This window comes from Alosa sapidissima, chromosome 16 (assembly GCF_018492685.1).
Source record: "Alosa sapidissima isolate fAloSap1 chromosome 16, fAloSap1.pri, whole genome shotgun sequence".
Classification (NCBI taxonomy): domain Eukaryota; kingdom Metazoa; phylum Chordata; class Actinopteri; order Clupeiformes; family Clupeidae; genus Alosa; species Alosa sapidissima.
Window position 1 is genome coordinate 25,856,634 of NC_055972.1, and position 13,722 is coordinate 25,870,355.

General features: G+C 44.7%; 1 protein-coding gene across 2 annotated transcripts in view; it reads right to left on the reverse strand.

The window, feature by feature from the left end:
- Nucleotides 1-12,849, reverse strand: part of jag1b (jagged canonical Notch ligand 1b) — a 34,327-nt gene extending 21,478 nt beyond the window's left edge. Inside the window, exons 1-3 of one of the 2 annotated variants that reach the window (XM_042065767.1) lie at nucleotides 12,482-12,849; nucleotides 11,746-12,054; nucleotides 4,483-4,540 (exon numbers count right to left, since the gene is read on the reverse strand). In XM_042065767.1, coding sequence (XP_041921701.1) covers nucleotides 4,483-4,540; nucleotides 11,746-12,054; nucleotides 12,482-12,553 — 439 coding nt within the window. In that variant the 5' untranslated portion in view covers nucleotides 12,554-12,849. The remainder of the gene's footprint in view (nucleotides 1-4,482; nucleotides 4,541-11,745; nucleotides 12,055-12,481) is intronic. The other variant, XM_042065766.1, reaches the window with a different exon arrangement.
- Between the last annotated feature and the right edge of the window lie 873 nt (nucleotides 12,850-13,722).

Below are 13,722 nucleotides of genomic sequence, written 5' to 3' on the forward strand. Positions count from 1 at the left end.
ACACACACACACACACACAGAGAGAATATCAAGGCACAAGTCAGACAACACAGATAGAAAGAGAGAGAGAGACCCATTTTAAAACTAATGAAGAGTTTGGTTCCAAAATGCTATATAATATCTGCCATTTTAATGACTTTTCATAAATATTTTTTTTATTTAGTGAAGTTGCAATTAGGTTATTGTTACGGTTGCAAAGGGGCGGAAAATTTCCGGTACATTTCCGGAAACTTACCGGAAACTTTCCATGGGAAGTTAAGCTGGGGAATTTTGGAAATATTCCAAATTGGAAACTTTCATGGAATTAAAGGAAATTATGGGAGTTAATGGGAATTTACGGGAATTAACTTGGAGTTTTTTGTAATTCCTACTGTTTCATATACAGACATTAACATTTTGTTTCGTAATAAGTAATATGATTTGTTTGTTCGTATTTTCGTTTAGCCTAGCATACAAAGATAGCTAACATGCTAGCGGGAATCCCATTCTCTGCCTATGGTTTACTAGCGTGCTAAGCTAGCGACACTGAAACCACTGAACTGCCGAAGATACACCACGCCACTCAACAACAAAATCCAATTGGTTGGAACATTGATTGACAATCAGTTTGTTCAGTTAGAATCCCAGAAAATGGTAAAACAAATAATGACACAACATACCACCCCAACCCAACCTTATAGATTATGTAAATTATATATAAATTGTCAAGCTTAATCAGACAGATTAATCGTCCCATTACAGTTTATGTAAAATGACGTACACCCATTTGAATGAGGACAAAAGTGAAGACAAGCCCATAACTGGGTAACTCTGTTTGCAAACTTCCCCCAGTTTCACACCAGTTATTCCCACATGAGATGACATTTTCACTGGGAATTTATTTTCCCCATGCACATGAATGCATCATAGGTTTCCTTTATGTCTAGTAGCCTATGCTGATTGCTGTGTGCATGGGATTGACGCCTGTGCACGGTAGAAATTTGACTGAAATTGCATTAAATCAGGTTGTTTTAACTAATATTATGCTGCAAGATGGGGTTTTGTCCATTACATTTAAGTTCCCTGTTATAGACTAACTTGCCATATTAAAAATTCCCAGTTTATTCCCATTAATTCCCGTTAATTCCCATGGAAAGTTACCAACTTTGAAAATTCCCGGAATTTTGCAACCCTAGTTATTGTTATTTTATTTAACTTTATTCAATCAAAACAACACAACTGCAGTTTCACTGATATTACATGAAATGCACAGTTAAAAAACATCACTCATTAATATTATTGAAAATATATTGAAGCGATATCGTGTTATGGAACCAAACCAAACAAACACTTTTTCTACAGTGCTAACCTCATCTGGCCATCCTAAACATGGCTGCCAGTGCAAGTTATACACTGCTTAAGTACAGTGCAGTGGTGCATGACTATAAGTAAGTGCTAGTCTGTCATTCTAATTTGTCTGTGCATCCGTCTATCACTCTGTTCTTCTGGGTCAATTGCTCATCGTCAATTAAGCTGGCACTGAACATTAAGTAGCCACCTGTAGCAAAGCAAAACTTTTTTGTCTACTGAAGACATCAGTAAACCTAATCCAGAATCCAGACACACCACAATTCACCTGACGCCCATTGCTTGTTGCTGCCTCAAACGCTGAGATTTGTTGCGTGACATTTCGCCACAAAAACACTGCTAGTCTCTTCCTGTCTGAATGTGGCTTTCCCCTTAAACAGTCCCCCAGACCAAAACAGAAGACTACATGCTTCTAATGAGCTTTGTGATCCATGCCTCAAAACAATGGAATGTTAAATGTCCTCATAATTCACTGACGACAAGCCCAATACACTATTTACAAACTGTTGCACAAAATCTTATCTATAACCTTCCAGACTCAGATTGACAGGGCTGTCACTCACACCGACCCTAAACACCACCCACCTGACGACCACAACAAACACAAACATGGTATCTATAGCAACATTTAGCAACACTCATCTACCGCAAGAACGCTATAAACTGGCTCAGCTTTCTAGTCTTCTTAGAGAAACCACAAGGCTAACCCCGCGCATGTTGCTTCACACTTCTGTGAAATGGAACCACAAAAACGCAGTCACTTTGTCATCTCTCTATCTGTTACTTTCATGCACACCCACGCAAGCATACAGAGAGAGGGAGAGAGAGACAGACAAAGAGAGAGAGCAGACAGTCACAGACACAGACATAGAAAGACACACACACAACTTCTACTCATCAGTGAGTGAGCTAGTGTGTGTGTGTGAGAGGAGTGAGTTGTGGGAGGATGATGTAATCCGTAGGATGACCCGTGATTGTGTGTGTGTGTGTTGACTAGGCGTGTGTGTTGACTATGCTCGGGAGCGAAAGGCCTGACGAAATCACGCCAGACGAACTTTCAGGGGCCTAAGGAATCCCGCAGCTCACTGGGGCATTTCACCAGCAAGCTCTGGCTTGTGGCTCGTGCCAAGCAGCACGTCCTCGCTACCTGCTGCCCCAGCCACTTCGCCAGGAGGTGAAGATGAGCGGTCAACATAACAGGGGGCCACCACTACTCTCCAAAACATCATGCTAAGGCCAAGACATTCAGCAGTTGTAGTGAAGCTTTTTATACCATTTTAAAAAAGTGAAAGCTCAGTGTGCCTTTATGCTAAGTGAGAGTCAACGAATGGGTGAAAGATGTCTAGGTCAAGTCAGGAACACAAATGTTTCATATTGCATGTTTCATATATAAACAGTTTTGTGATTTTGTCATTTGCTATTTGTTTGAGTGCAGAACACCCACGTAACTTTTCCTGAACTCCTGAGCACTTCCTAGAAATCCTAGAAGAGTGTATGTGCTTGCATGTGTGTGCATGTTAGTGAGAGAGTGGGAGTGTATGTGTGTGTGTGTGTTTGTGTGCACGTGCAAGTGCATATGTGTGCATGTTACTGTGTGTGTGTGCGTGTAGGCCAAAGGCTACCGGTTTGTGTGGTGGTAGTAGTAGTAGTTGGAGGAGGAAGTGTGATTCTGGAGAGGGCTGCTGGTCTTTAATCGGGGTTATTCACACAGTCATCCTAATGGACTACTGGAAGATGGCAGTAGGGACCTACTAAAGCCTGCAGTCAGTTACCTCAGACAGGCACTGTAAAAACCACCAACTGGCCCCAGCCGAACTCTCAAACCAAAAGAACACAACAAAACAATCAAAATTTCACCTTACACTTAGGCCTAAATGAAATTAGATCAGACAAATAGATTTACGGCAAATATCGTAAAAGGAAATACTGGGCATATTCCAATGTACTTGGGTTTTTTAGTATTTTGCATGGTTTTTAGTATTTTAAATTATTATTTTCAACCAAAGGAAAAAAATGACAAATTATACTTGAAAGATATTTAAAAAAAAAAGATACATACAGATGGGGGAGAACAATTAGTTTGACTGTATCTTACACAACTATAACTAAAGTCTAAAACCATTTTTTGCTCGACGACAACCATGTTAAACTTTCATCACCAAACGGCAAACTGTGTTAGAGACAATCATAGCCTTGCTCTGTACACAGCCTAACAATCAAACTCAATGATATCCAACACCACTCTTAACGCAAAACACACCCACACACTCTCTCTCTCCATCACACATACACACACACACACACAAACAGACAGGCAATAAAACTGTCTCTGCGGCGTAGTGTTGAGCTGTGGAGCTTATGGCGTTGCAGTGGGGAAACAGATGCGTCCAGAGCAACGCCACGGCGACAGTGAGAGTGTACATCGCCGGCCTGCGGCACCTGCCATCAGTCGTCAAGGCATCTGAAAACATTTTCATAAGCATGCGAGCCCTTTCACCCCTGCAGGCCTCCTCTCCTTCCCACACACACACACACACACACACACACACACACACACAGCAGTAACCCCCCCTCACACACAAACACACACACACAGCAGTAAACCCCCTCCCACACAAACACACACACACACACACACACACCAGTAACCCCCCTCCACCACACACACACACACACACACCACAACTCTTTCTTTCCTGCCTTCCTCTTCTCTGTCCTGTGCTGTTGCAGGCACCTGTCAGCACACTTGCTTTATCGGCTACAGGGCTGACAGGAGGGAGGAAGAGAGGGAGGAAGGGAGGGAGGGAGGGAGGGAGGGAGAGAGGGAGGGAGGGAGGGAGAGAGGGAGAGAGGGAGGGAGGGAGAGAGGGAGGCCGGAAAAATAAACTTCCATTTCTGGTGTTAACTAGAGCGGCTCCCAAAAGATTAAGCCAGAGTGTGTGTGTCCGTCTGTGTGTGTGTCCATCTGTGTGTCTGTATGTGTCCGTCTGTGAGTCTGTCTGTGTCTGTCTGTGTGTCTGTGTGTACATGATTGTAAGAGTTGAGAGTTGGGGTAAATGTGCAAGGGTGGTTGAAGAATAAAAGAGAAATAAAAACTCAAAGACATGCAAAGAAAAAGTACAGCTTGATACTTACTTCCACTTGTGGTGTCGTTATCAAAGTCCAGGGCTTCCACTATCAACGAATAAGATCTCTATGGGAAGCAAAAGAAGAAGGCAGGTCAGAATGCAATGCAGAACATCAAAAAGGAGTTGACATGAGGAAGCACTCCTGAACTCTCCCGTCCACAATTTCTCACGAGCTCAGGCACAATCAATGCGTGGCTCACAGGCATAGAGAGGCAACAATTTAGCTCAGCCACAAAAATGCACATGCTTTCCTCTTCCGACATGGTGTGCAAGTTCAGCTTTTATTTTTTATTTTTAAAAAAAGAGCTTAAATGAAACTCACTGCATAGCTTAGCCCAACAGGCAGGCAGGGTGATGAGAAAAACAGCACAGAGAAGGAGAGAGAGAGAGAGAGAGAGAGAGAGGGAAGATAAACCACAATCATCTCCGTCATCACTAATCCTCTTAAAATCTCAAATGGCCGGACAGCGCACCGGCACTGGTCCCCCGGCTCAACCGACGCTCCCCTGCACACAGCAGGAAACCGTCTGACACCTCCAGCCGAACGGCCAGTCGGCGAGTTCGCATCTCTAATCCACACCGGTCAGAAGGAGGACGTCAAAGCATCCTTCTCCTACCTCTATACCTTACCTAGTTATCTTCTCGAGTCACACAAGTCAGCGAAACAATGATTAATTAACACCACATCCACAAGAATAAGCCGTTGTTCTGCACTTGTAAGTCACGTTGGATGAAAGGGTCAGCTAAGTGAAGTGCCAAACAAACTTTTAACATATTAGTCAAAGCTATGCTATTTCATGTCGATGTCTACTTGGTGTTGACCGAGCACAAAGAGTCAACTTGGTGTTGCTCAGAGCACAACCACACAACCAAACGGTTTCATATTTCATAGACTATGGATCACCTACTTAAGGGCACAATGACGCCTACTGTATATGGCACCTTCTCTGACACCACAATGACACACAACCTGTGTGCAGGGCCTAAAGAGAAACACGGGCAGTGTTTTGGTGTCAGTGAAAGTGGTTGACACATCAAAGGGAAACGCTTATCTTCGTATCTCGGTGTGTGCGAACACCGAGGTATGACAGCAGATAAGACGATGATGTCACAGTGTGGCTCACACCTGTCATCCTCCTCTAAGCCGGTTAGCCAGCTGGTTGAAGGAGCAGCCACACACACCTGTAGGCTGACAGTGTGCAAGCACTACAGTTTCCCAGAGAATACTAAGGACTCACTGGAGCAGAGAAAGTTGGAGAACACACAGCACACACACACACACACTTTTGTGATTAATAGGTCTTAAAACAAGTTTGATTTATTTTTCCTTGTGTACCTGTGTAAGCAGCCAGACCAGTTTTGAGAAGGGATCTGAATAATTGTATTTGTGTGTGTGTGTGTGTGTGTGTGGAAAGAGAGAGAGAGAAGGGGAGGCTTTTAGTGTGACTCTCATGCAGGATGGGATCTCTAGAGGATCTGGCTTCACTTCAGCACTTCTGAAACGCTTTGTCTGACTTAAGGTCATCACAGCTCTCACTGATATCAAATAACAGGGCTACAGAAAGCCCAGCAATGCTGCCCCACAGGAGGACAGAGAGACACAAAGGTTGTGTGTGTGTGTTTCTCTTCCTGTGTGTGTGTGTGTGTATATATTTGTGCCACTTTCTCCATGTGAGTGTGGTTGTCTACCTCTCTCCATGTCTGTCTGTATCTGTGTGTGTGTGTGTGTGTGTGTGTGTGTGTGTGTGTTTCTTCGCAGTGCCAAGGCATCCACTTCCAGCACCTACTTGTCACATTCACACACCACTCTCCCTCCTTCCAAGATGGACTCGCTGGAATTTCCAAAATAATCAAGATGGTGGCTCGCAGAGCACTGGCAAGGTCAGGCCCTCCGTTGCACAGATACGTTAGCCCCACTCAGACACTCTTCCCAACCCCAGTCCACAAAGATGTCCCCTCTACCTTACATGGGCTGATACACTGGCACTCAGCAAGCATTCAGGCAAAAGTCCCTTAATCTTAACCAATCAGACTGCTATTCAGCAAAAGCAGAGATTGCCACTAATGAACCCGAGCTATTATGAGAGGGGAAACAGCTGTGTGCTGAACTACTGATATGTCCGTCGCTAATGATAAAAGACCAAACAAGCTCATGTGTCCACATAGCCACATTAGCCTACTTTCGCGAACACTGTGTGCTCTATTCACCTCATCAAATCACCTCATCAATCAATGTAGCAGGGTTGTGTACAATGCGCTGAAAAAAAAAAAGGGGCTGTTCCCTAGTGAAATCTCACTGCCTACCCACTCAGTTCATCTTTGCCGAATAAGACGGGGCATAATGCCTGGGAAAATACTTCAGAGTACAGTTTGGACAAGCCTAGGCATGAGAGCGACTGGTTCCTTTTCTACAAATCCATAGCAAAACAATACGGGGAAACAAAGCAAACATGAGTCATCAGCAAATCACCTGTCAGACAAATCAAAACAAAGCAGCCGTCAAGTACAACAAAATAAATTCACATGGAAATACTAAAAATAAAAGTCCAAAATAAAAAAAAAAAAATTAAAAAAAACTCAGAAAGCCACTTTGTGACTGCACTTGTGCGCTGGCCAACAGCACATGTAAGTCGGTAGCAGACTTCCAGAAAAGTGCTGGACTAGACTGGACGGCAAGGCAAGCCTGCCCCATTCATCTCACTCCATAACTCACTACCTGCTTATCAGCTCCGAATGCCTGCTGCCGCCAGGTTCATTTTTCCCATGCTCGCCACTGACCCCTCCGTCTTCTTTGAACTCACCAACCCCCCCCCCCCCGCCCCACACACACACACACACACACACTCCACCCCCGCCGCTCCATCCTCCCCACCCCACCCGTCCACCCCCCCTCCACTCAGTCTCACTGCTCTCTGCACCAAAAGCGTCGACTGCTTTTGGTGCTCTCTGCACTGCGTCGACACCAGTGTTAAGCGTGGCCTTATCGGACGGGACTGACGGGCCAGTGGGGCCCCTGTTCAGTGGCGGCGTAGACAGCATCAGGCCTGCCTGCCTGCCTGCCACCGAGAGGCCTTCACAGCTCTTCCCAGCGCTTTTCAGTATGGACATCCAGCTATTTGCTAATTTCTCTCTCCATGGACCACCCCCCCCCCCCACACACACACACACAGCCCACAGTCTCCTCCTCCTCCTCCTCCTCTTTCTAGTGAGCTGCCCAGTATAAACAAGGCCTGAGAGTGTCTGTGAGAGAGCAGGACTTCCTGTAAAGTGTTTCCCCTATGAGAATAGCCAGAGCTCGAGGAGTCAGTGAACTGTGGAATGAGCCATGTCTGAACCCAAGTTTACATGCTTTTTTTTTTGTTGTTGTGTGTGTGCGTCTGTGTGTGTGAGGGGGGTGTTGGCTCTGATTTCTTACCGTCCCAAAAAAGAAACACATTCGGCAATACACTCCAGCAAGACAGATCTTTTTTGAAGAGGCCATATGCTATATTGGCTTGCTATGTCAGTGAAAACACCTGCCTCCTAACACAAGGTGTAACAAGATCTGACGTGATAACATGTTAACAAACGTTTAGAGTGGATGCCACCGAAATTTCCCATCGTTACCTACAGATTCAACCAAGGCCCATTTCTGTGGCCTATTCTGATAACCAGGGCCTGAGAACCCCCTTGTTTTTTCCCCACGTGAGATTCCTACTAAACAGGGGTAGCAGATAAGTAGGGTCTCCTCTGTAAGAACCTCTTGAGGAGGTCTTTTCCTGGGTCCTCTGTGACAGGATAAGGAGTGCTTTTCCTGATATCAGGCTTTTGTCACTCAGCAGTTCGCACATATTCCATCGGGCTATGCTATGCCACCTAATTGACAGCCAGACTGGGGGAAGGAGGGAGGGGAGAGAGAGAGAGAGAGAGAGAGAGAGAGAGAGAGAGAGAGAGAGAGAGAGAGAGAAGGGACCCGTGAATGACGGGAACGTGACAACGCCAAAAGGTGGAAAGCAAAGCCCTGGCGTCTGAGGGTTTGGCTAGCAGCGTTTTCGGTTTCGACTGGAACGCAGACAACTCTTGAGAGCCACACGCAGCTCAAGGGCCAACTCACTCTTCTCCCTCTTTCCAACTCAGAGAGCTAAGAACAAACCCATGTAGAGTCTAACGGGCACTGATCAAGCAAAAACAAAGGCTTGCACCAGAAGTAGACCTTGTTTAGATGGCCACAGACACGCTAATCGCCCTACAATAAAATTACATCTCCAGCAAACATCCACAGTGCACACATGCACATGCACGCACACACCCTTGTTCAGCCCTGAGGAGGGAACATGAGAATGGCATTCTCCTCTCCTTCGCTGGAGCAATTTGCACATAAGTGTCGCTTCAGACATCACTATTGAAAGCAAACACGTCATTAACCTTAACTGCCAGTAGCCCTTTCCTTCAGGGCATGTGCTCTTAGACAAGTCACCTCACCAGCCTGTAAACACAGATGGGTGGCGGAGCTACACCACTCTTAGTCTGAGTGAGAAACCAAAATACAACAGATTTCAAGTCAATACAGTGAAAAAAAGAGTGCGGTTGATTTTAAAAGACAATGCACACGCACACATTGAGGGACACACTATATGGACAAATCGTTTTGCGGGCCATCCAGACACACCTGCTCTAAGGGGTAAATCAATTTGCAGTCCATCCATGACACGCTATATGGGGCAAATCATTTTGCAGTCCAGCCATACACAGCTGTACTAGGGCACACTGCTGTGACCACCACTCTGCTGAAGCCGCCGGTATGTGAGGCAAGGTCATCGCTTGGTTCGGTTTGTCTAGGAGCCTCTCGCATCTTTGCTGAGTCCAACACTGCTTCCTGTTGCTTTCCCTGGACGAGCATTATTCCTGGATTGACTCCATTATGTTCTGTAATCCTCGCTGTGGCCAGTTTGGGCAAGCCATTGTCCCTGGTTAATATTAGCTGGGCCTGGCTCTGTCTGGGTGGCCTTTCCAAAAAAACCTCTCCCTCTCTCTCACACTCGCCAAATTGCCTAAAGTGTACACACCCAGCAGCAATGCTGGAACAGAAGCAGAGAGAAAAATTCTACTCTGCTGAAGCCAATAAGCAAGAAACAGGGTAAAGTGGATGACGGGGTCATTATTTATGTGGGATATGAACATAAACTGCAGTTTTTCTTGAAGCGAGCTGAGGCTGCTGGGTGGTTCCTCTCGCTCTACCTGGCCTGGGAACCTGCGGCCAAGCTCACAGAGCACAGCGGTTACTGAGGGTGGCAAGGTTAAGAGATGAAATAGCTAAGATTCAGCCAAGCGTGTCTTTCACAAAGCCCAAGCCTCGACATGAGGCCAGCTCCAGGCGGCCAAAAAAAAAGAACTTTATGAACCACATCCAACCGCCCAATCACCTGCTCAGCAACACCATCCATCCGCAACAACCAATCAGTTCAAGGGAAGAACAATGGATGATATGAATTACCTCCCGGCAGATCACACAGGGAATTGAAGTAATTGAAGAAAGAGGAAAAAGTCCTGACTGGCTGTGGTCCAACAATAATTGCAATAAACACGGCCAGATAAGCCTCACCAACTAAATTGTAAGATCGGAGCACGCACATACAGTATTCAACTGGCGTCAAAGTGTGTGTGTGTGTGGGTACAGATGATGTCACAGCGTGCCGAAACATGAAATGGAATATCTCCTCCTCGCGTTACTTTATTCTAAGCGGCTCTTCGCACCAAACCAAACCCTGTTTAAATTTTGCGCCACATTTAGCTCATGGTGAAAAAAACGGGCTGTGCGTTGTTGGGAATGTGGCCAAAATACTCTCTGGAGCAGGAAACGAGAGGTTGTCCATTTAAAATGTTGCTGTCCGAGCCGAGGTAATTTTCCACATTTAAGTTATCACCCAACGACAACGTTGACTGAACTAGTTGTAAAAGAAAAAGAAAAAAAACACACGACGCCGCAGGTTAGACATAAATAGATGCGACGTAATTGGACACGTTCATGCTTGGGCTATAAGTTTAGCCTTAATATGCACGTAATAAACGCATGCTTAACTCTGACTCTGACATATTATCCACAGTCATATGTAAATACGTAGCCTAATTCTCAATCCTATTGATATGTCATCATGTAAACTTGAGTGACCGTAATCCCTCTGTTCAGTTCCTCCAAACCTGCAAATTGAGCGCGAGGGAGCGCACGCCTCCATTCGTAGACAGTTCTGCTGCTAGCATTTTACGAGTTTCTCTGTAGGAGATGCACATTGTCTATTGAATTCATACGTCAAAAATAAGCGCGTTAAGGCTACGAATCATTCATGTCCCCCCTTGCAGCTGATTCTAACCACGAATGCCAGAGCTAATAACGTTCCCGGCTGTTCAGGTGAGCGCCGTGACCTTATACAAGTGAGGCAGTACGGAAGTTATCGCAAATAACTGAGTTGAATTGATTTGTATTGTGGTGAGTACACAACGTTTACAGTTAATGAGAGCAAAGGGGCGAAACAACAGGCCCTGCATGCGATCTTGTTTCATCAGCTCAGCGCAGGGTCATCTTTCTTTATTACCAAGGGACCTCTAATGCCGAGGTGAAACTTATAGACTACCCACTGCCTCCAATAACCGTTTGGTAACTTTACGCAGCGTGAAATAGTACGGGTAGTTCGATGCCCGATAATTAGCTAACTGGTGTTTTGCAATACCCTTGTTGATTGTCTGATAAAAATGACCAAACCAATTTAAATCCAAACATCAGTGTAATAAGTACTTGAAAACAGCCACAAACCAATGTTTCAGGGGACAGCCGTCAATTATGTAAAAGTACGTGGCGCAAAATGAACAGAATAACGCAGATGCAAACATGTTCATGCAAATGATTAATCTGTAGTCTATGGGTAAAGGCAACAAGACTATCAAGACTGGAATGTTCATCAGTCCCAAAGTCTTCTACAGCAGCTTAAGTTGTAGTTCAACTAACTTCCAACAAAGCAACAAACTTCCTATTCTGTTGTCAATACGCCTTGGCGATCACAGCGATATATATGAAATTACTGCCGACTATCAAGACAGATAGTCGCAGTGAAGACAAATTTTACTGTAGAATATTAACCATATTCACTAATAGTACTGAACGCTATCCCACGTGTGTTCACCGTGTTCATGTCGCAGTGCCAGTAAGGTATGGGAGAAATCTTGATTAGTGATCAGCGCAGGCACCATCTCACGATGTAGGTTAACTTCACATATTACCTTGTAATCATGTACTCACCGGCCAAGCGAAGCTGAAGGGCAAGACTATCCTGGATTTTTCATTCCTCAATGTGGTTTTCGAAGAAAATGTATTCCCTCCGAGTGCGGGCGTAGATCCAGTTCCAAAACTACAAGGCCCAGCAACCGCAGCGACACGACGCACGTATTCCTTCAGACAAACTTTGAAATAAGTATCACATTCATCCCTGTTGCACTTTCGGTCCTCCGTGTTCCTTGTCCCATCACAACACAAGCCGTTTTGCAATTCGCCATTCACGTTCTGCATCGATAAGATTTGCAACTCGAATTGTCCCGATGCGTCAGACACCTGTTAGAATAAAACAAAATCAATGAGAAAAGACTCACGAAAGACATACACAGACATTAACGCAGCTTATGTTGATATGTTCTGACTCTGCACCGCTCAGACGTTACACTTTGCCATAACACCTCTGTCAAACGCAGCTCGGCTGAAAGTTATCTTCTGTCCTTGTACCCCTCAAAATAAATATCAACCTACGCTGGATACCCATACAAAAATCAGGCAAGGCAGCAAGCCAGTCGGTTAGACAATTTTAAGTCCAAGCTAAACAATCGTATATCTAGGTTGTGCGCAACATTTAGTACATTAATTTGGGAAAATAATATCAGTCCTTCATAAATCCTTCTTCCTGTGCGTAAAAAGATGTCAGAGGGACAACACGTTCATGCTTTTGCCAATTGTGTCTTGTCAGTACTAATAAGCATCCACATACCTTCGCACACAAACACAGTAAAAAGGCATGATAGTAAAAAGCTGCAAACACTGATCTCCGTCGCAAAATCATGCCGTCTTGTTGATGTTGCCGCTTGCTCTATAACTAGACGTCTGGCCGACTCACGGCACTAATATTCCTCTCCGATTTAAACATGCAAGGACAGAGAGCAAAACTTTTTGGAAAGAAAAACCGCCACAGATTTCCCAACGCAAAAAGTGAGCTTCCTTTATGCACTTGTTTTCTTTTTAGATTCTGAAATTGTTCTGTTGTTCTTCTGTACTTTCTCTCCCTCACAGCAGCGAGAAATCGTTACACCGGAGCCATGCGAGCACCGTCCACAACTGAGACCTAGCAGTAACTATGGAGCGAGTTCAGCTAATGGGGGTGGCAAACGCATGCGTGCAGTTTAATATTCAAAAGATGGGGCGGCTGACTTATAAGCTCCAGAGCCCGCCCCTTCTCTAGGACACACAGGTCTTATGCACCTTAATGTAAGCACAGCCACTGTGAGTTAAACCATATGAAATAGACATATATTTCAGTGTTTTAGGGATTCATATTATGTTATTTTACATATTTCTCCTTGTAGGAACAAAAAACACCTTGCCTTTATGCACACAAATATAAAGTAGCCTATGCATAAAACCATTTAGAATTTCTGTCATCAGTTCAATCACTTTCAGATTAACAAAGTTTCCAATGTTGCTTAACGAGCCTATGGGTTGCAGTCGTCTTTGGTTATTATGTGTAATAGTTTTTTTATTTTCTTTTAAATGACTACTATTAACACTCTTCCCTCTAACTTGATAGCAAATTCTGTACAGTGGAAATTGAGGAGGGGATATCAGTAGACTTCTATGTTGAAAGTGTAGGTAATGTTGTATATAGTCTGAGATTGTATTGCCCCAGCCTGTTTACCGCCCTCTAGTGGCTGTGGCAAAACCCATTACATCTAAGACTTCCCTGCAAAAAGTAAAGTAGATGACGGCTGATGGGTTTAACTTGGAAACCAGTTGGAGTGTGGTGTGTGATGACTGTTTGCAATGCCTCCCCTACAGTATTTTCCTCTGAAATATCTAATGCAAGTACCTAGGACTGGTCTAAAGAAATTACACAGGTCAGTGCGAGGAGTCATGCTGCTAGACAGAAGCATAGGGTCAATCAGTAACCAGCAAGGTATTTCACCATCATCTTTTATGACCCATTTGTGTGTGTGTGTGTGTGTGTGTGTGTGTGTG